Below are 21,701 nucleotides of genomic sequence, written 5' to 3' on the forward strand. Positions count from 1 at the left end.
TCCCGACGTGCTCCCGGGTAGGGCCGTGTGGGGCCAAGGTAGGAGAGTAAAAAAGGACACTATGGGCACGCTTAGGTTTTGTTTGGCCTTTAGTCTGAAAAAGTGTTGCTCGAAAGTGTACAACAGAGAGCAGGTGCAAGCGGCTAGGGGTCACAGAGCCGCCAATAAAAAAGAATGTCCTTAAATAAAGTGTTCACAGAGTAAAAATCAGAACTACTAGTCCTTCCCTCCAACACAACAGAGCACAGGCACAGAACCGACCGTCGATGAGCCCGAGTAAAGAGGAGACTGGAGAGGACAGCAGAGGCTCCCGGGCTGCCGCGTGGAGCGAGAGTCCTCTTTGGAATGGGCTGAGAAAGCCACCCAGCTCCCCCTGCACACCTCATACCCACTGCTAAGGCTAAAAGAAAAAAGACAAAATTCAGTCTCGGGTCCAAGGGCTCAGAACACAGTCCAGGTGGGCAGGGTCAGGACGACTGCTAGTCCCGCTTGGCCTTCTTCTGGTCACTGCTGCCGTTCTCCTCAGCCCCCTCCGCCGAGAGCGCCTCCTCGAGTTTCCTCTTGCCACTCTCTGGCTGCAGAGCTACTGTGTTTCGGGGCTTGAAGCAAATGATGATGCACGTCATGTTGTCACACCCTGTACCGTCCCCAGAAGTGTCTGGCGCCAGGCACTGATCCAGCAGCTACAAAAAGTTGAGGCAGTTGAGCCACGGGGTTTGACCGCCTTCCTGGGAACCTAGAGTTCCACAAGAAGGCTTGGCCTTGCTAACTAACACAGGGTTGCAGAAGGGAAGGAATGGGCAGCAGGCATCACAAAACCCACCCCCGGGAACTTTTGATGCCTAAGGCTACATCAGGGACATGAGGAAAGATGCAACTCTGTAATCGGGGTCTTCCAGTGTGTCTGGGGGTGACTAATACTACTCTCAGCCTTAGGCCTCAGCTCCAGTGGAGAGAAGAACATTGCAGCTGTGTAGACTAGGTTCCCTCCTCCAGCTTCAGACTCACCTCTTCCACAATGGACGACAGTAACCGAAGCTCCCCATTTTCATCACGTTGGCTGATTTTTGATTGAATAAAGTCTACAACCTCCTGGCTGCTCATCACATTCCTGGGGTCAAAAAATGACAGTCAGAATCCTTAGTCCCACCAAGGCAGAGCAGAGTCATGTAGGCAGCAGTATTGATGCAGGCCAATGTCAACTCCTGAAGAAAGGCTCCTCAGCTCTGCCTTGGGCTTTAATTCACCGAGAAGCCAACCTTGAAGCTACTCCTACTGTAGCTCCAAGCCTTACAGAAGTAAGGTTGCAGAAGGGCATTTCAGGGTATTCACCAGTGCTCACCAGATGCCATCGCAAGCAATGACCATGAATTCATGGTCGTCAGTGAGAGTCAGCACCTTGATGTCAGGAAGGGCAGAAATCATCTGTTCCTCGGGTGGCAAGTTTTTGTTCCTCTTGTAGAAGTGGTCTCCTGAAAGGTAAGAGTGGCCAGCAGTTTGAATGCTTCCCAGATCTGTATCAGAGGCAGGCCCATGACTTAGCGGAATGAAGAACTAAACTCTAGCTTTTCTAGTTTTCAGATCTGCTATCAGAACAAAGGGTTCATCTGCTTTTTTTTTAAATAACAAGGACACAGTGAGAACTATAACTTCACTATTTCACAAGGATGTTTAACATTATTTATTCTGAAAGTCACAGGGCTTAGACTATTAACCTTTGCTACTAGGTAATCTGGGACAGAGGACAAGTCCTCACCAATGGCCCTGGAGAGGTTGAGGCCTCCGTTGACTCGCCCGTCCATGGTGACCTTGCCGCCAGCGTTCTTGATGCGCGCCAGCTCCACCTCGTCCTCTGGTTTGTGGTCATAGGACATATCTAGAGCTTTGCCGGCTTCCGACACCACACAGCGGGAGTCTCCCGCATTGGCCACGATCAGCTGCTTCCCCCGGACCAGAGCCACCACCGCTGTTGTGCCGCTGTCGGAGCCAGGCTAAGAGGAGGAAAGGGAGCCTTGCAGGAGCATCCAGGCACGGGGCACTACTCCCCGCCATCTATGCTAGAGAACAGATGGGAGGGGCTGTCCGCAGACAGCGGCATGCTCCCTTGCCTTTTTAAAGGCAATTCTATCCAGATTGCCCTGGCAGTTCCCATTGCAGAATTAATACTCCTGATCATGAATTAAAGACTAAAAAAATCAAGGGATGTATTTCTTAAAATCAGGAGATTTACACTTGTTTCTTGTTCCTTCTAAAATCCCTCATTTCCTTCTCTACACACCTCTTCCTTGCCTTCCATTCCAGGTACCATCATCTCTTCTTCCTCGTCTTCATCATCCTCTTCGGCCTCCTCGGTGTCGTCCTCCTCCTCCTCCTCCTCCTCCTCCTCCTCGTTCTCTGCCTCCTCACTGCTGTAGCCATCCTCTTCTTCACTGCATTCCTACCAGAGGAGTCCAAGCTGTTGAGACCGGGGCACCGAGACACCCTTTGCCCACCTTCTTCAGCACAGACTCAAAATACAAACCCGGACAACAGTCAAAGATAGAACCAGTAGGTCATGGAAATCTGGGGCAGGGGAGAAGCTAGGATGAGCATGACAAACTGACATTCTGAACTGGGCACAGATGTCATCAGCAAAAGCAGCCCTGGGGAGGGTCAAACACCTTCTAGAGAATAAATTATTGGAAAAAGGAGACACCCGAATACCCAAAGTAATAAAAACTGCCGCCTTGTTCTCTCTCTAAGAGAGAGATCCTGAAAGGTCGGAACTAAACCACTCTATTGTGCCAGAGAGCTGGCTCTGGGTAAAGCCTGGTGACCTAGGCTCACTGCTCAGAACTCCCATGGTAGAAGGAGGAAGCCAACCTTCTCAAGTTGTCCTGTAACCTCCACAAGCATACACTCACACTCGGGCACACACATGCACACAACACAAAATGAAATAAATGCTTTGTTTTTAAATCTTCAAATTTATTCTTCTGGATATAAATCAACAAAGAAAAGGTAAGGGGTTAAAGGTACAAGACAATGCACTCAAAGGCAGCTTAGAATGCAGTGAGTCTTGCGGGAGGGTGCTAAAGTACAAGAAGAGGGGGTCAGAAGACCCAGAGGGTAAATTAGGCGCTTGCTGGCAAGCCTGATCACCTGAAACTGTTATCAACATCAATATTATCCCCCAGGCCTTACATGACAGAAATAGAGAACTGACTCATGCATGTTATAGATACTCTGACCTCAGCAAACAAGCTATGGAAACACACACACACAAAATACAATACAAACTTTTTAGAGCTGGAAGTCAGGACGGCCCCAAACAGGCCCTCACTGCAACTTCAGTACCCGCCTGCCTCACAAATCCTTACCTCACTGTCGTCCTCTTCCTCCTCCGCCTCATCTGATTCATCCTCACTGTCCTCAAAGAACTTGGACTTAGCAACTCGAGGCAGCTTGTCAGAGGCTGAAGAGCAGGAAGGTCCAGCCTCACCAGTAGCAGTACCAGGCTCCCCAGTTTGGCCTGCCTCAGTCCCATGTTCCGAGTTGGAGGAAAGGCCTGTGTGGCCTTTGGCTGTGGGGCCATTTTCCTGGGAAGGAGTTTCCCTAGCTGGGTCCTCGGGTCCAGCCTCCCCATTGAGGCCCTGAGGCCCTGGTTCATCACCTGTCCCAGTTCCAGATCTGGTGTGGGGAGGGCCCTTCTGACAGTTCTGCCCGTATCGTGTCAGCAGCTCTTCAATAGTCATGGTAGCCTCCTCATGCAGCAGTGCAGCCTCCTCATTGTCCACTGCAGGGAAGAGACCAGATCAGAGCCCCTTCCCACTCCTCACAGGACAGTCCCTATGAGGACTAGTCAACACTTCTTGTCACCTGAGGATGCACTTCCCCATTACCTCCCGAGTCTAAGGCTCCACTCACTAATCAACTCTCAGAAAAACAGTCCCTCGAGTTCTCAATAGCATGCTGGTCTTTCTTGGTCCAAGGAACACCAGTTATACTTCCCCACTGTACCTCTCATTTGTATTAAGTTGAAACCTTAACTCTGACTGAGGACCCAGAAAGCCCGAATACTAGCTTAGAGGAAGGGCTAAGTTGTAATATCCAACTATCAAGGCTAATAACTGCCCCAGTCTTGGGGAAAAAAAAAGAGTCACCACATATATAACATATAACATTGTGTGTGTGTATACCAGGAAAACCACATCAAAATATCAAAACATAATATATGCAAAAATGCTTAGAGCTTTGCACTAGACAAAAGTTAATTCTCTTTGTTATAACCACATATAATGTAGAACACTATACAGGGTTCTTAATGTGAAAATTCCCCAGGTCCTTAGGAAGACATCATTTCTTGGAACTGATAACAACAACTGCTCATTTCTTTCTAATCCAGGATGCCACACTCACCATCATCTTCATCTGCTACTTTTTCTTTATCATCCTCATCTTCAGTGGGTCTCCCTGCAATCTGTGCCAGTTCCTTAATGACTTCCTCTGTGGTCAACTTGGCATCAATAGCCAAGAAGGCATCTTCTAAAGCCTGAATATAAGCAAAGTAGTATAAGATGACCACCTGGGTACAAATGAACTGCCTAGTATACACAATCGTAGGCACACAGTTGGGATGCAGATTCAGGAGTAGTCAATCACACCAAGACAAACAAATAGATACAATGGTTTAGAACCCTGAGAATATGGGAAGAAGCTTGTTTTGAGCATAGGACTCTTTAAGAAAAAATGTCATAGACAAACAATAGCTAGAGAGCAAAGAGAAGCCAAAGGTTGGAAAATGAGGGAGAACCCTCCAAGAATTAATGTGGAGAATTAACAGTGCAGGAAGACAGACCTTCTGTAGCTTGCCTTCCTTGTAGGCCTTCTGATCTTTGATAATATCAGGAAGATATTTGGCACAATACAAGGCAACTTCCTCCCCTAGAAGAAAGGTTTTATTAACAAAACCGCTTCCCACATGCAAAGACACAGGTGATAAACACTTTAGCAAACCTGAGACCTAGCTGTAGAACAACGGAAAAGTGTGACTCTGAAAACACATTTCAATATCACTTCTCTGAGGAGTGTATTAACATATCCCTTGAGTTTTTCTTAACTATTATACTTAGTTCAACCCTGGAAAGTAAAAGAACAAAGGATCCCTTCTCTTGCCCGTTAAAGTCTGGAGTTGGGGTCTCAGACTGTTACCAATATGATCTGCTAAAGTTACCTCCGTGTCCATCGTAGACAGAAAACATGGCTGTCTCGTTGTCCAGCTCAGGAATACAGTTGTGAGCATCCTAGAAGACAAAAAAACATAATCAGCTCGTCTCAAGTTCAAATATTACTTCTCCTATATTTTAGGTCACAAGGTACTTTCATATCTTCATAGCACCATCCTCTGGCTGGCCAAACATGGACTAGAAATGAGAAAGGAAGGTAGTTGATAAAAGAATACAGGAGAGGAAGGCAAAGAAGGCGTCACAAAGGAGTAAGAAGAGCAGACTCAGACCTCCACCTCTCTAATATAGCATCCTCCTCTCTAGGAGATCCTGGTCCACCAGAGAAGAATATTTGGCTATTAGCTGTTCAGTAAATCAGACCTGACCCTTCCAAGCTATAGAATCAGAATACAGGCACTTTAAAGTTACTTTTGGGCCCACGTGGTGGCTCAGATCGTAAAGGTGCTTGCTGCCAAGCCTGTCTACTTCAGTTTGATCACCAGGACCCACATGCATGGTGGAAGGAAAGAACACATTCCTAGGAGTTGTCCTCTGACCACACATGTTATCATGGCACAGGAACACCCTCCCTCCAAACTAAACAATACGTGAGATTTAAAAATACAGTTACCTGTGGAGCCATTCTGAATAACCAGTGAAATTCAAGGAAGAAAATGTTGAAGAGAATAAATAGCAAGAAGACCATAGGACCTTACATACCTGAAAACCAGGGGACTCTACACAAGACTGTAACAGCACCAGACAATACTGTGCTAACACACTTTTTAAAAAAGCATTGTAGCATCTTAACAAATTCTTCCCAAAGCTTAACTCAAGAAGTTGTCCTCAGCTTAAAGGATTTACAAAGGAATTATCTTCACAACAAATTACGTTATTAAAAAACACCGTGTATAGTACTTGCTAATTAGAATTTACAGCTCCATCAGGCTCCTATCACCTACCCCCAGGTGGAATTGAAATACCACTCCATTCATGAATTGAATCTGAAGTGGAGCTGGAAAAGGCCCTGGCCACACTACCATTTCTTCATTAAAAGGACAAGCTTGATCAAATTCTAACAAGTTTCTACTGCCTCAAACTTATGTTCCAGGCAGGGCAAAGTTCAAGCAAGGCTGTCAGTCAATCTGTGGTAAAAGTGTGTTGCAGCTTATTTTACAATACCCTGAAAACAACCAAAACTTCCTTCAGCTACTCTCTTCAGACAGAAGGGATAAATGCTAATTAGCACAGTACTTACCTGTGAGTTAATTTTTTTTTTTGGTGGGGGCGTGTTCAAAACAGAGTTTCTCTGTGTAGCCCTGGCTGCCTTGGAACTCACTCTGTAGACGAGGCTGGCCTTGAACTGAGAGATCCCCCTGCCTCTGCCTCCTGAGTGCTGAGATTAAAGGTGTGCACCACCACTGCCAGGCAGGTGAGTTAATTTCAATCATAATTCTCCATCCTCTTTAAGGCATCAGCATTTTAAAATTTATATCAACATTGAAAAAAATCTGAATGTAGTAATTCTCTTATTGGAGCTGAACTAAGACTATGGCATTGTTCTTAGCTAAGAAAATGAAGCATAAGGCAGGGAAGAAAGACATCAAAAAAGGACACCCCCCCCCCCCATGTCACCAATACAAAGTGTCCCCAAAACAGGCAGCATACCTGTGGTCATCATCCACTGCAGTGCCTTTTTTGTCTCATCTTCAGGCCCGAGTTAAGTACCACAGACCACAGGTCCCATTCTCCCTCTCCCACGACTCCACTATGGACCACACTAGCGAGCCTTCCTTCCATCCAAACCAGTGTTTTTCTTCAGACCTTCTACTCTCCTCTCCTCTTACCACCACGCAGGAACATTCTCATTTGTACTTATGACTGCCTATTGCTCGGCATCATCTCAAACGTCAATGTGCCTAAGAATGCATTCACTAATCAAATATTTGAGACTCTATTATGTGTCAGTGTGTTCTATATGCTTGGGCTAAATCAACAAACAAAAGGGAGACTAGGTCAAGTGATTCATGAAAAATTTCCAGTGAGAGACATAATACATAGGAAGCACTATTGAAATGGGGAAATAGCCTCTTAAGATGGCTTGTATTGGAACCCAGCACTTGGGGAGGCTGAAGAGGACTGCAGTAAGTTCAAGACCAGTCTGGACTAGAGTGAGACCCTGTCCCACATCCTCTACACCCCAAAGGAGAATTAGCTTGGCTTACAGAAAAGCAGAAGAACTGAACTGACATGGGATAAACACAGGGTAAGTGTATGCATGCTAACCCCTAAGAGCTTCTACCTCAGCAGTCACCACTAATTCCTGAGGAGCATCCAATTTTGACCAGAACAATTGTATCATTTTAATGTTGCCTTTATTTTTTTTACTTTTTTTTCTAAGTTGTTGTTTTTTGTTTTTTATTTTGGTTTTTCAAGACAGGGTTTCTCTGTGTAGCTTTGCACCTTTCCTGGAACTCACTTGGTAGTCCAGGCTGGCCTCGAACTCACAGAGATCCGCCTGGCTCTGCCTCCTGAGTGCTGGGATTAAAGGCGTGCGCCACCACCGCCCAGCTAATGTTGCCTTTATAATCCTGCTAATTTTATTTGTAGTTTTGTTACCATAAAATTTGTTTATACACATTTGTTTTGTTTATTTTCAAGACAGGGTTTCTCTGTGTAGCCCTGGCTATCCTGGAATTCCCTCTGGAGGCCAAGCTGGCGTCTAACTCAGAGATCTGCTTGCCCTGCCTCCCAAGTGCTGGGATAAGGCCGTGCCTCACCATGCCCAGGTATGTCTGTCCACATTTAAATAACATTAAAATCAGTTTAATGACACTGGAGTCAGTCTAAACACTAATGCAGAAACATCCTTTTTGTACAAAATTAGAATTAGAAAGTAGTATTATACAGTAGCAATAAGAGTGAAGCAGAGGGGCTGGAGAGATGGCTCAGAGGTTAAGAGCACCGACTGCTCTTCCAGAGGTCCTGAGTTCAATTCCCAGCAACCACATGGTGGCTCACAACCATCTGTAATGAGATCTGGCACCCTCTTCTGTATACATAATAAATAAATAAATCTTTAAAAAAAAAAAAAAAAGAGTGAAGCAGAAACACATTCTTATAGCCCAAACCACCAGGTTATAAATTAGGTTTCCTGGAGAACAACTGGCTACCATATATCAAAGTTTGTTAAGTTGAGGGCTGGAAAGATCCTGAGTTAAAGTACACTTGCTGCTCTTACACAGTACCAGGGTTCACTTCCTAGTACACGCTTAGATCCAAAATTACCTGTAACTCCAACTCCAGGGGATCCAATGCCTATTTCTGGCCTCCATAGGTACATTCACACACATGGCACATACTCACACAGACATAGACATATATACATACATACATACAAATCTTTAAACATTTTTCTAAAGTGATCTATGAATTTGACAACTTTTTGTTTGTTTGTTTTTGTTTTTGAAGATAGGGTTTCTGTGTAGTTTTGGTGCCTGTCCTGGATCTCGCTCTGTACACCAAGCTGGTCTCGAAATCACAGAGATCTGCCTGGCTCTGCCTCACGAAGGCATGCATCCCCGCCACGCCGACTATTGTTTGTTTTATGACAGTAATTAGACAAGGATACAGAAAGTATAAGGATATTTAAATGTTGAGCATGGTGGTATATGCCTAGAATCCTAGCACTTGGGAGGCTAAAGTGGTAGACTTGCCATGAACTTGAGGCAAATTTTTTTTTTTTTTTTTTTTCAAGACAGGGTTTCTCTGTGTAGCTTTGCGCCTTTCCTGGATCTCGAGCTGTAGACCAGGCTGGCCTCAAACTCACAGAGATCCGCCTGCCTCTGCCTCCCTAGTGCTGGGATTAAAGGCGTGCGCCACCACTGCCCGGCAACAAAAGCAATTTTAAGCTGCGTTTGGTGGCATACACCTTTGATTCCAGCACTCAGGATGTAGAGGCAGGCAGATCACGGAAGGCCTGCCTAGTCTACACAGTGATACCCTGCCTAAAAAACAAAAGCAACTATCAACCACCTAAACTTCTACTAATGATTGCAAATGGAACTTCTCCAATAGAATATAAATAGCTATTAGAAATGCTAAGTACCAAGTCAGGCATTTTGGCTTACAACTGGAACTGCAGCACTAAAGAGACTGAGGCAGGAGGATCATTACTTTGAGACCAGCTTGTGCTACACAGTAAAACCTTCTCTCGATCAAAGTAAATAAAATAATATTAAAGGTATGTTTGTGTGCACAAAAATGATGACTATGTGTTAAAGAAACGGGTTCACAATATATTAAATGAATAAGAAGAAAAATGTTAAAGGTGTATTTAGTGCCTGGAAGATAATATATTAAACTTGAAAAGTGTGAGGGGAGGGGGTTTTCCTGTTTTTCAACATCTACTTAAATTTCTACAGAATTTTCTACAGAATATGGCCACCACCATGCCCAGTTCTATCTGTATACTTTAAATCACTTCTAGATTACTCACATTATTTAATTCAATGTAAATGCTATAAAAATATGCATTCTTTTCCCCCCACTTTTTTGTTGTCTTGTTTGGTTTTTCTCTAATTCTATGCTGTATTCTTTAAAGAATAACACCAAGAAGTAAGTATAAGGCTGGGCGGTGGTGGCGTATGCCTTTAATCCCACCCCTCAGGAGGCAGAGCGAGGCCGATCTCTGTGAGTTCGAGGCCAGGCTGGTCTACAGAGTGAGATCCAGGACAGGCTCCAAAACTACACAGAGAAACCCTGTCTCGAAAAATGAAAAAACAAACAAACAAACAAAAAACCCAAAACAAACAAACAAACAAAGAATTAAGTATATTGGGTTCAATTGGGCGAGGGTTAATTCATGTTCAACATAGCCATGTTTTCCCCCAGGTTTTTTGTTTTGCTCTGGTTTTTGTTTTATTTTCGTAGTTGGTTGATTGGTTTTTTCAAGACACTGTCTTTCCATATAGCCCTGGCTGTCTTCAAACTCAACAACTTGCCTCTGCCACCCAAGTGGTGGGATTAAAGGCCAGCTTTGTTGTTTTTGAGACAGAGTTCCACTACACGGCTATCCTCACACTCATGATTCTCCTGTCTCATCCCGGAAAGTGCTGGGTAATAGGATGAGTCACTATAGTTAGCCTTTTCCAAATATTTCTGATATGCAGTTGGCAGGATTAGCTGATATAGAGGAAAGGGTGGACTGCACTAAATCATCTTCTAGCCACAACCTTGTGTCAATTTTACCCTCTTTTATAATATGGAATAACAATAGTTTAACCATTTTATCAGAGGACAGTCACCAGGACGACACAAAACTGTAAACTGCCATTTGCTACATAGATATTCTGCTCTGAAATCTGGCACTTGGTTCACACTTTTCTTGTCTATCCTTCTTAAAGAGAAATGCCCACAACAGATTCATCTCACATCCAGGTCTCAGTTCCTAGAAGGATCCCACATTACTCTTCCACTTTTTGGTGAGATTATAGACCAACGATATTATCTGGAATTGTTCCACCTTCTCTAAGAGCTTTAATTTCACTTACATCTTTACTCAGAACCTGTACCTTTGGAGTTTTTGTTCTTTTCTGAGCCACAGCCAAGTATTTCAACATCATCTCTTACAATCTAGAAAACTCATCCAACCTTGTATAACTGCCAACTGCTTTCTTTAGTCAGTCCTAAATCAGAAACACTAAGTACTGTTGGTCACAAAATGTATGAGATCATGTTGACTGCGGTCACTACTTTCATTCAACATTTTTGTGTGTGTACTCTGTGTACACAGCTAGTCAAGTCTTTCCCACACTGTTCAAGTTCAGTGCTATTCTCTTTCTCTGCTGAGTTTCTCCCTACCTTTATCTAAACTTTCCTTTACCTCTGGTTCTTCTCTTCCTAGACTAACATCTTCTTTAAGTCATAATCTCAAATCCTTCTCTATCAACATCTTGTTTACAGCAAAAATATGAGAGCAATCCAAACAACTTTTTTTTGCAGGCTTCATTCTCAGGTACTTTGAAGAATTAACTTGTACAAACCATGTCACTGTTTCAGGGTTTCTTGAATTTAGTGAAGAGCTATACTTCTATACCTTCAACTGATTGTTCTTAGAGGCTGTCCGTTCCACTTCAATACTCTTATAATAGGAACACAGACGTCTCCATTAAAAAAATAATAAGCTGGGTGGTGGTAGCACATGCCTTTACTCCCAGTACTCAGGAGGCAGAGGCAGGCAGATCTCTATGAGTTTAAGACCAGCTTGACCTACAAAGCAAGTTCCAGGACAGCCAGAGCTGTTAAAGAGAGAAACTCTGTATCGAGGAAGGGAGGGAGGGAGGGAGGGAGGAAGATTGAACTGTCTTCCATCTTTTTTTTTTTTTTTTTTTTTTTTTGGTTTTTCGAGACAGGGTTTCTCTGTGTAGCTTTGCGCCTTTCCTGGGACTCACTTGGTAGCCCAGGCTGGCCTCGAACTCACAGAGATCCGCCTGGCTCTGCCTCCCGAGTGCTGGGATTAAAGGCGTGCGCCACCACCGCCCGGCTGTCTTCCATCTTTTTTTTTTTTTTTTTTTTTTTTTTTTTTTTTTTAAAGATTTATTTATTTATTATGTATACAGTGTTCTGCCTGCATGTATCCCTGCAGGCCAGAAGAGGGCACCAGATCTCACTACAGATGGTTGTGAGCCACCATGTGGGTGCTGGGAATTGAACTCAGGACCTCTGGAAGAGCAGTCAGTGCTCTTAACCTCTGAGCCATCTCTCCAGCCCCTTCCATCTTTTTTAATATTGTATTTATTAGGTTTACTCAGTTTACTTTTTGTGTGAGCATTTTATGTTCATGTTTGTATGTGCACCATGTGTGTGCTTGATGCTCAGAGGTCAGAATTGATCCCCTGAATGAGAGTTACAGACAGTTGCAAATCATGTGGGTATTGGGAATCGAACTCATGTCCTTTGCCAGAGCAACAAGTGCCCTTAATCACTAAGATTATTTCTTTTTTTTTTTTTTTTTGGTTTTTCGAGACAGGGTTTCTCTGTGTAGCTTTGCGCCTTTCCTGGAACTCGCTTTGGAGACCAGGCTGGCCTCGAACTCACAGAGATCCACCTGGCTCTGCCACCCGAGTGCTGGGAATAAAGGCGTGCGCCACCACCGCCCGGCGTTTATTTCTTTGGTTTTATTTCTTTCTGTGGAATTTTTACTTCCCCGGCCAACACCCAATAGTGGTCCATCCTTACATTCCTAGCTGTTAGTCATCTATTAGAGGACTGCTGAGTCATTCTTGGTAGTTTTCATCATCACATTGTTCCTGCCTTGCTTAATTTAAGGCAGTCACCCCTACCCATGTGTATAACTGAACCTCCTAATTCTAATGCCATTCTCCAACGACTCCACTTTTAACACAGATACTCTTCCACTACCCAGCAAAGCACATATGTACTCAGTCTTTTCTCCTAGCCTTCTTCCTAACACTACCTCCCCTACTCATTCCTCTGTCTGTTAGACTCCACATCTCAATGACTCTAAGACGCCTTTCCCAACTATACCAATGCTAGAAACTTGCAGTATTTCTTGCCTTTACCAATAATCGGGCACTGAATAGACACTACCTCACACTGTCATCCAATGTTCCACGGGAGAAAGGAGTCCTATGTCCAAAGCCAGATTTTAAACCAGTATGCAAAAGCAAAGACTGTTTTAAATTTCTTTACTGCTCTGGGGTCAAATGCAGATCCTTCATGTCTGCTTATAGGATGGTGCTATGGTTTAGCTATGGTTTGCTGTCTAGAGATGTATATGCTCTAGAGGCCAGGCCCCCAGTGTGGTAGTGTTGAGGTAGTAATGGTATCGAGAATCAGGTAGAGGCTCCAGCCTTATGGAAGAGTAATGTTGGCCTGCAGGAATGATCCAAGTCTGGTAGAGTGTATCACTCCCACAAGACTGCTTACCATGAAGAGAGCCGGAATCATCCCAGGTCTCTTGCTTCCTACGTCTTAACAACAAAGGATCTCTTCGACAGGTTCTCCTAACATCTGCCACACGGTTCTCACCTGAGTGGAGCAGATTCTACCACTGTGTTTGAACCTCCAAACTGTGAACTAAAATTTTTCTTTACAAAGGATACAGCTTCGATGGGCATTAGTGGTTCACCCACCCGTTACTCAGGAGGCAGAAGCAGCTGGATCTCTGAATTGGAGGCCAGCCTAGTCTACAGAATGAGTTCCAGAATAGCCAGGGCTACACAAAGAAACCCTGCAGGGGGCGGGAGGGTAGGATGGGACGGATCTTCTCTCTCACTTGCAACATGAAACCCAGAAATGTATTATTGTGATGTCTAGAAGAGATGATTCAGAATACACACAACATGAGTCACCAGAGAGTAAGGCTATTAGGCCTTGGTCTTCCTAAGTCATATATTCCACAGCCCTTTTGACCTTCTAAGCAATGTATGCATCCATTTAATAAAGGGTTAGTTAATTCTCTTCACTGATTCCAATCTCCTGATAGCTATCCTATCTCTAAATCAACCACTGAGGTACACACACACACACACACACATTTATCTAAATCCTTGTAAGTCAAGATAAAAGATTCAATGGCAGTTAGGAAGAGAATTATCTTCTAATTTTAAGAGCCAGTTATGGTGGTATATGCCTATAATTCCAGCACACGGGAGGTAAAAGCTGGAGGATTAAGAATTTGAGACCAGTCTATACTATACCAGATCCTGTCTCAAATAAAAAGGTCACTGAGAGGGCTCAGCAGGTAAAGGTGCTTCCCACCAAGCCGGATGACCTGATATTTGGTTCATGGGTCCCACATAGAGGAAGGAGAGAACTAACATCCACAAGTTATCCTCAGACCTTCACATGTACACTGTGGGATGTGCATGGCTCTCCATACACACATTAAGAATAAATCTAATAATAAACAAACAGCCCTAAAAGATAACATAATATCATATAAATTTAAAATTAGGTGTGTTCAACCTGGAAAGATGGCTTATCTATAAGGTGGGGACAGAGCTCAGTGGTAGTATTCTTATAATACACTTCTGTGACCTCAAGGTTTTTCCTCACATACCAAATAAATAATCCTAAAGCAGTAGACATTCCAAAACTCCTTCCCTAGGTTCAATTAGTTTGCTAGTGCAAATCACAGAATCCTGGGAAACATTTAGTGAGTGCAGGACTGGGCATTGCTGAACCATCTCAACAGACTGAGTAAGGGGCTCAGCTTTCATGCCCTCTGGTGATCTCCACACATTCAGCTACTTTAAGTTCCCTGGACTCCTTTGGTGTTACACAGGCACTGATTAATCAAATCATTGGCCATTGGTCATTAACCTATCAGCCCCTCTAGTTAAGGATGTGTGCTGAAAGCCCCAACTATCTACTATACCTCAGTTTTTCTTGTAACAATCCCTCATTCCTAAAGATACATAGGGGCTATCAGCTGTCACCCAGATCATTAGCATACAAGACACTACTTTGATGAGTCCAAGGATTTTAATATGACTAGATACAGACAAAGGGCAAATATACATTTCCTAATATCACTCATAGCAATTCCATTCTTAGATATATACCCAAGATATATTTCCACACAAAAAGTTGTACACGCATCATTATTCACAATAGGCAAATGTGCAAATCTAAACATCTATCAGCAATAAAGAAACAAAATTACAGGGAAATATCATTGAGCTATTAAAAATAAAGGACTAGGGGGCTGGAGAGCTGGATCAGTGGTTAAGAACACTGGCTGTTCTTCCCGAGGTCTTGAGTTCAATTCCCAGCAACCAACCAGATGGTGGCTCACAACCATCTGTAATGAGATCTGGTGCCCTCTTCTGGTGTGCAGGTGTACATGCTGACAGAACACTGTACACAATAAATAAATCGTTTAAAAATGTGTGTGTGTGTGTGTGTGTGTGTGTGTGTGTGTGTGTGTGTGTGTGTAGACAGCTCACTGGTTAAGAGCATTTGTTGTTCGTGCAGAAGACTTAGATTTGGGTTCCAGCACCAACATGGTGGCTCATAACTGTATGTAACTCCAGTTCCAGAATATCCAACACCCTCTTCTGACTTCTATGGGAACCAGATAAGACACATGGTACACATACAAATACATATGCAAAACGCTCATACACATAAAAATAAAAATTTTAGAAATGTTTTTTAAAAATTACATTTAGGGCCAGCAAGATAACTCAGCCAAGACTGATGATCTGAATTTGATCCCTGGGATCAACATCATGGAAAGACAGAGCCACTTCCTGCAAATGTCCTCTGATGTCCAGATGGGCATTGTGGCACAGGCATGCAGACACATATGTACATGATTAAAGAGATGTAAAAACATGAAAGTTACACTTAGTAAAAGCAGCCTGATGCTAAAGGTAACACACTGGCCACCAACTCACAGTCCTCTCTGTTTCCCCTGGTAAATGGCACTTTCTTCTCTTGCAGATTCCCCTGAGCCAGAGACCAACACCACCAGTATTCTAGGATGACAGGGCTTAGTTGTCCCGTTTTCAAATAAAACTGATAAACTCACAGGGCTGGAAAGATGGCTCAGTGACTAAAAGCACTTGCTGCTCTTACAGAGGACCCCAGTATGATACCCAGCACTCACATGGTAGCTCACAACCATCTGGAACTCAAGTTCCAGAAGATCTGATACCCTCTTCTGATGTCCATGGGCACCAGGCATATACACAGTATACAAACATGCATTTGAGCAAAAAACTTATACACATAAAAACTGATTAACTCAAAGAAAAAAGGTCAACTCAATTCACATAAAATGTTCAGAAGAGGCAAACCAACAGAAACAATATAAATTAATGTAAGATAAGGTGAACTCACGCAGTGGTAGTGCACAACTTTAATCCCAGCATTTGGGAGGTAGAGGAAAGTGGATCTGAGTTCATGGCCAGCCTGGTATACAGAGTGAATTCCAGTACAGTCAGGGCTACACAAAGAAACTCTGTCTCAAAAAGCAAAAAAAAAAAAGTCTGACTAGGTCCTAGACAACCTGAGAGTCGTTACCCCTTAGAGAAACCTCTATCTCCAAAAATATTACAATTCATAACATTAGCAAAATTACAGTTATGAAATAGCAATGAAAACAATTTTATGATTGTGGTAGCATTAGGAGGGTTGAGAACCACTGCCTTAGACAAAGAAATTTTGATCTGGTTCAGTAAATTGAACGTGCTTTAAAATACGTGTGAAGATCAGGTAATAAATGCTTCTTAACTGGAGATTCGCTCTCTGAAACAGAACCCCATGGCATGCTTGTGATATCCGATATCCCATCTTATAATATCTTCTCCATTAAGAAGACTGAAGCTTTACACAGTTGCACTCGACTATCTCAGCACCTGTGAGGGGTTCAAGGTCATCTTCAGCTACACAGAAAGTTTGAGCCTACATGAGGCCATCCTAAAACAAACAGTCATGCAAGCCTCTTAAGATTTTTCTATTCAGCATTACATTCAATTCTAGATGTTCTCTAAAAAAAATTTTTTAAGATATATTGCTGTGGAATAATACTTTTGTACATTGTGAATATGTATTACTCTCATTGGTTAAAAAAAAGCTGACAGGCCAGGCTGGAGAGATGGCTCAGAGGTTAAGAGCACTGACTGCTCTTCCAGAGGTCCTGGGTTCAATTCTCAGCAACCATATCATGGCTCACAATCATCTGTAATGAGATCTGGCGTCCTCTTCTGGCCTGCAGGTATACATGCAGATAGAACACTGTATACATAATAAAATAAATCAATCTTAAAAAAAAAAAAAAAAAAAAAAAAAGAGCTGACAGGCCAGTAGCCAGACAGGAAGTATAGGTGGAACATGCAGACAGAGAGGACTCTGGGAGGAGGAAGGAAGGGCAGAACCAAGAGATGCCAGCCAGAGCTGAGCAAGCAGGACATGTAAAACATGAGGTAACAAGGCATAAGCCATGTGGCAAAGCACAAATAGAAATATGGGTTAATTTAAGTGTAAGTGTTAGCTAGAAACAAGCCTGAGCTATCAACTGAACATTTACAATTAATATAAGCCTCTGTGTGGTAGCTTGGAAGCGGCTCCCAGGATGGGAAAACTTCGCCTACATATGGTGTTCCAACATGGCACAACTACATCCACATAAAACCTAAGAGAACTTGGAGCTCATTGGTTAATAAAAAGCTGACAGGCCAGCAGCCAGACAGACACAAAGAACTCTGGGAGGAGGAAGGGCAGAGTCAGATGTCAGTCAGCCACCAAGCAAGCAGGACATTTATAAGTAATAGTAAGCCTCTGAGTGGTTACTTGAGAATTGGCAGGTGGGAGAAAAACATCCGATCACTTTATATATATACACACACACACACACATACATACATATACATATATATATTTTTTAACTTTATGTGCATTGGCATTTTGCCTGAATGTTTATCTGTACATCACACGTGTACCTGGTACCCCAGGAGGCCTGGAGAAGGTGTTAGATCTCCTGGAACTGGAATTACAGGTAGCTGTAGGCCGCCACATGGGTACTCGGAACAAAACCAGGGTCCTCTGGACAAGCATCAAGTGCTCTTATCTGCTAAGCTATCAACCTCTTCAGATCTTTGATAATCTTTTATGACTACTACTCAAAATTAGACTCAAAACATATCAATACCAAATAGGACATGGCAATGCATACCTGTAATCCTAGCATTCAGGAGACAGAGACAGGAGGATACCAGCAAATTCCAGAACAGAAAGGGCTATATAGAAAGACCCTGTCTTCCTCCTCAGCTCCCCAAAAAGGTTGCAGAGGTGACAGTAGGTAAAGGCACTTGCCACCAAGTCTGGCAACCTGAACTCAATCCCTAGGACCTACAGGTAGAAGCAGAGATGAAATGTCCTTTGAACTTCACATGTGTGCTATGGCACATCCATACATCCACACAAAAAATAAATGTAAAACAAATTAAGACACTAACACAGCTTTTTAAAAGGGGGAAAATATTTATTGAATTTTGTAAAATCCTAACTCTCCATAGAAAACTGTTCTGCTTCTTTCAGAGGAGCCTCAAAATTCCTGTTCCTTTTTAGCAGTACACTGCCTTTAGACTGGACTTCTCATCAGCAACCAAAACCTCACAATGTTTTATGTTTCTCAGAGCCTCTTCTACTCTTATCCCCACAGCACACAGCTCAGCCAGCTTGAGGATCCCTCCAAACATGAAGAAGAAGGGAACATTGCTATGGTACTTTGATGCATGTGTTCCCTACCCCCACACAAAAAAGAAAATTCTGGTTCCCCACCAAGAGGGTTGGAAAATGTCAGCTTTTGATGACCACCATCCACCCTTGCTTCAAGAGAGGAAGTAAAACAATTCTAAGGCTAAAATCTATGTGTCAGAATTTTAGCAACCCCTATAAGGTATACAATTAACCTTACCTGGAACTCAGTCATTAGAACCAAGCCGACAATGTAAACGGGCTTCATTAAAAGGTGGAATCAAGCCTGTTCCTTAGGAAAAGAGGGACAAAGATATACCATAACCCTTCCCCATCTTTCTGGACTATTGAGCTATATATACTCCTAGGTCAAGAGCTTATTTTCTGAAAAGATTCATTTAAGAGACTAGAAACCATAGTATCTTACTTCTTTTCTTACAATAGCAAAGACACTATGTAATACCTGGAGGGAGGAAACAAACCTAGAAAGAAAAATGTCTATGAAGCAGAAAAGAATCTGAACTAGCTGGGCGGTGGTGGTGCACATTTTTAGTCCCAGCACTCGGGAGGCAGAGCCAGGCAGATCTCTGTGAGTTCGAGACCAGCCTGGTCTACAGAGTGAGATCCAAAACTACACTTCCTGTCTCAGGAAAAAAAAAAAAAAATCTGAACTAGTAATCCAAGAAGATAAGGCATAAGTAACTCAAACAAGAGGAAATTCAGGAATAGCATTGCAGGAAGGCTTTAATGCTCAAGTAGATTGCATCTGAAAATGAAGATTAGGATCCCAAGAACAGTCAAGCAAAATTTTCACACCAAACCACCCTAAACTAAAAATTAAGTAGTTCTCTAATCACTAATGGAGAAACAAAAAACAAACAAACAAACAAACAAACAACAACAAAAAAAAAAAACAAAGGGAAATGCTTAGCAGGTAAGTAAAAACACAGAATTCCTGGATTTGAAAACACTCAAGCAACTCAATTCACAAAAATCTAGAAAGAGTTCCCCATACAGTGGAAAAACTATTTCATTCCACAGCAATGGAAATCAAGGAATGAGAAACTTGAAAAGTCTGAGATAAACAGTCACTAAAAGAAAACATGATAGCCTAACCCAAACACCAGCCAGACTAACACAATGCCACCCCCCATTTTGAGAGAATGAATGAGTAAGAGTATGAGGTATCTATCAGCAGAGGCCAGAAGAGGACACTGGGTCTGTGGAGCTGGAAGATAACAGGTGGTTGTGAGCTGCTTGACATGGGTGCTGAGAATCAAACTCTGGTCTCCTGCAAGAACAGCAGTCACTGAGCCATCCCTCAGGCTTTCCTTCTGAAGGAAAGGAAAATATCCAGGTGTCTCTAACTACAGCCAGTTAGTTGTATAGTATCACTGAGAAATATGAAAGTTGTGCCTTAGTTTGACGCCTATAAGAACAGCACCGCCTGTCTCCAACAACTTAATACACACCGATTCTTTGTATCTAGATACAAGTGTGCTAACCTTTTAGGCCTCAATTTCCAAGCTGTCAAATATGGGCACTAAGCCAGATGAGACGGATGAATAGGACCCTCTCCTTGCTGAAACTGTTTATCTAGATGCTATAGATAATGCTAGAACCATTATCAAAGGCTGCTGAGAGAATAAATTTTGAGTCTGAGAACAAATCATTTAAGTTCACACTGTCATTCCAGAGCTAACCACAGGGAGGAGCGAGGGATTTGAGAAAAATCCCCAAGGGAGACAGAATTTGGCTGCTACCTGAAGCCCACCTACCAAGTGGATAAACCCTCAATTCCAGACATAATTAGAGCATTTACCTAGTCCCTCTACCTAGAGCTCGCAAAATTTCTCAAAGACATTTATTGTCCACCTTTCCCATTTCCATCCTACCACCCAGTTTTTCCTGTTCATTGTCGTCTCACATCCATTTGCTCAACGCTGTTAATCCACATGGTTGTTTTCCCTTTCATCCAAAGTGGATTTGTCTTTTTTAAAAAAAGGTTACCCGTAGACTGTGACGAAAAAAAATTTGCTGCAATGACTGAAAATCGAGTAAACTAAATTATAAGCACAGGCGAATGACAACTTAGTAAGTTTTAAAGAAATCGAGTGAGGAAAAAAATTGCAAGCATCATTTTTTTTTTTTTTAAAGCAAGCCTAGAGACAGACAATTCTTTCCCTAAAGGTCGTAAAAGGTTTCGGAAAGAATACAAACGAGTGACAATTCTCGAAGGTCAAGCAGAGCCTCTGAAATGAACACCAGGTGTCTAAGGCTAAAGCAACGAAGGGTTAAGCACGGGAAACACATTACTCGCCCGGGCTCCTTTTTTCCCCCATCAAGTTTCCAGCCCCAAGAGGCCTGCCACATCACACATTTGAAGAATAAAAAGCGAACCAGCCATTCACATCCATTCCGCCAAGAAGCGAGCAGACAGCCAATCTTGCCTCTCCGCTCTGACAACTACACCCCATGCCGCCTGGAAGCCTGGAGGGCTGGGCCGGCACCCGAGGATGGCGCGAAGGCACCAAGAGACCGCGGACGGTGGGCGGAAGGTGCCTCTCCCCACATGGCAGGGCTCTCGGCGCCACCGGCCATCGCGCCGCGGTCCCCGAGCTCAAGCAGCTCCCTCTCCGCCCGGATCCCGCGCTCGCCGCCGCCTCCCGCACCGCGGCCGCAGGCTCTCGCCAGGGACCCTTGCCCGGGGAAGCACCCCGTCCCCTCCCCCGCTCCCTTTCTCTTGTCAGGCTCTTGCCGCCGTGCAGCGGCCAGCCTCTGGGGCCCTGTCGCCTCACCTCCATGGAGACGCGCCAGCCTTGCATGGCGGAGAAGCCGTAGGGCAGCGGGAGGCGCGGGGCGCCAACCCCGTCCCCGGAGCACTTCACCGTGTTGGGCTGGGAGAGGTAGGCACCCATGGCGGCGGCTGGCTGGCCGGCGGCCTGTGGGGCAGGCGAGCGGGACGCGACCCTTGCCGGCGCCGGAGCCGGGGGGCCCCGGGGGCGCGCGTGGCAGGGAGCGGGCCCGGCTGCGCAGCCGACGCAAGGTGCCGGCGAAAGGCGCGAGGGCCGGCCAGGAGGCGGTAACGGGACGGGAGCGGGGAAGAGAGCGGAAGCGGAAACGCGCGGCTCCAGACCCCGCCCCGCTGGCGCGGTGAGCCGCTGCGGGCGGTCATTTCCTTAGCAACTCGCCCCGCCCTCGGGGACAACGGCCCGCCCAACCGCCGCTCCCGCGAGACTCATCGCCACGCCCCCCCAAACGGCCGCG

At 44.2% G+C, this 21,701-nt stretch overlaps 1 protein-coding gene across 2 annotated transcripts; it reads right to left on the reverse strand.

The window, feature by feature from the left end:
* Positions 1–71: 71 nt before the first annotated feature.
* Ppm1g (protein phosphatase, Mg2+/Mn2+ dependent 1G) lies at positions 72–21,498 on the reverse strand. 2 transcript variants are annotated; one of them, XM_052746144.1, is made up of 11 exons: positions 21,233–21,498; positions 5,213–5,282; positions 4,838–4,923; positions 4,399–4,531; positions 3,653–3,775; positions 3,360–3,454; positions 2,279–2,437; positions 1,757–1,991; positions 1,343–1,472; positions 1,009–1,111; positions 72–683 (listed from the first exon to the last, which is right to left on the reverse strand). In XM_052746144.1, the coding sequence occupies exons 1-11, from the start codon at positions 21,350–21,352 to the stop codon at positions 480–482; spliced, it is 1,458 nt and encodes a 485-aa protein (XP_052602104.1). In that variant the 5' UTR covers positions 21,353–21,498; the 3' UTR covers positions 72–479. The 2 variants fall into 2 exon arrangements, with proteins under 2 accessions (XP_052602104.1, XP_052602103.1); XM_052746143.1 differs by having other exon boundaries at positions 3,360–3,775; positions 21,233–21,496.
* Positions 21,499–21,701: the final 203 nt, after the last annotated feature.

This window comes from Peromyscus californicus, unplaced genomic scaffold, assembly GCF_007827085.1.
Source record: "Peromyscus californicus insignis strain IS unplaced genomic scaffold, ASM782708v3 Scaffold_1__1_contigs__length_55948999, whole genome shotgun sequence".
NCBI classification, from domain to species: Eukaryota; Metazoa; Chordata; class Mammalia; order Rodentia; family Cricetidae; genus Peromyscus; species Peromyscus californicus.

Coding starts and splice junctions, on each gene's coding strand:
- Ppm1g (XM_052746143.1), bottom strand. CDS start 21,352: ATGGGTGCCTACCTCTCCCAGCCCAACACGGTGAAGTGCTCCGGGGAC. Junction 5,283..21,232: donor GCTGGCGCGTCTCCATGGAG/GTGAGGCGACAG, acceptor TTTGTCTTCTAG/GATGCTCACAACTGTATTCC. Junction 1,992..2,278: donor GAATGGAAGGCAAGGAAGAG/GTGTGTAGAGAA, acceptor TCCTCCTCTTAG/CCTGGCTCCGACAGCGGCAC.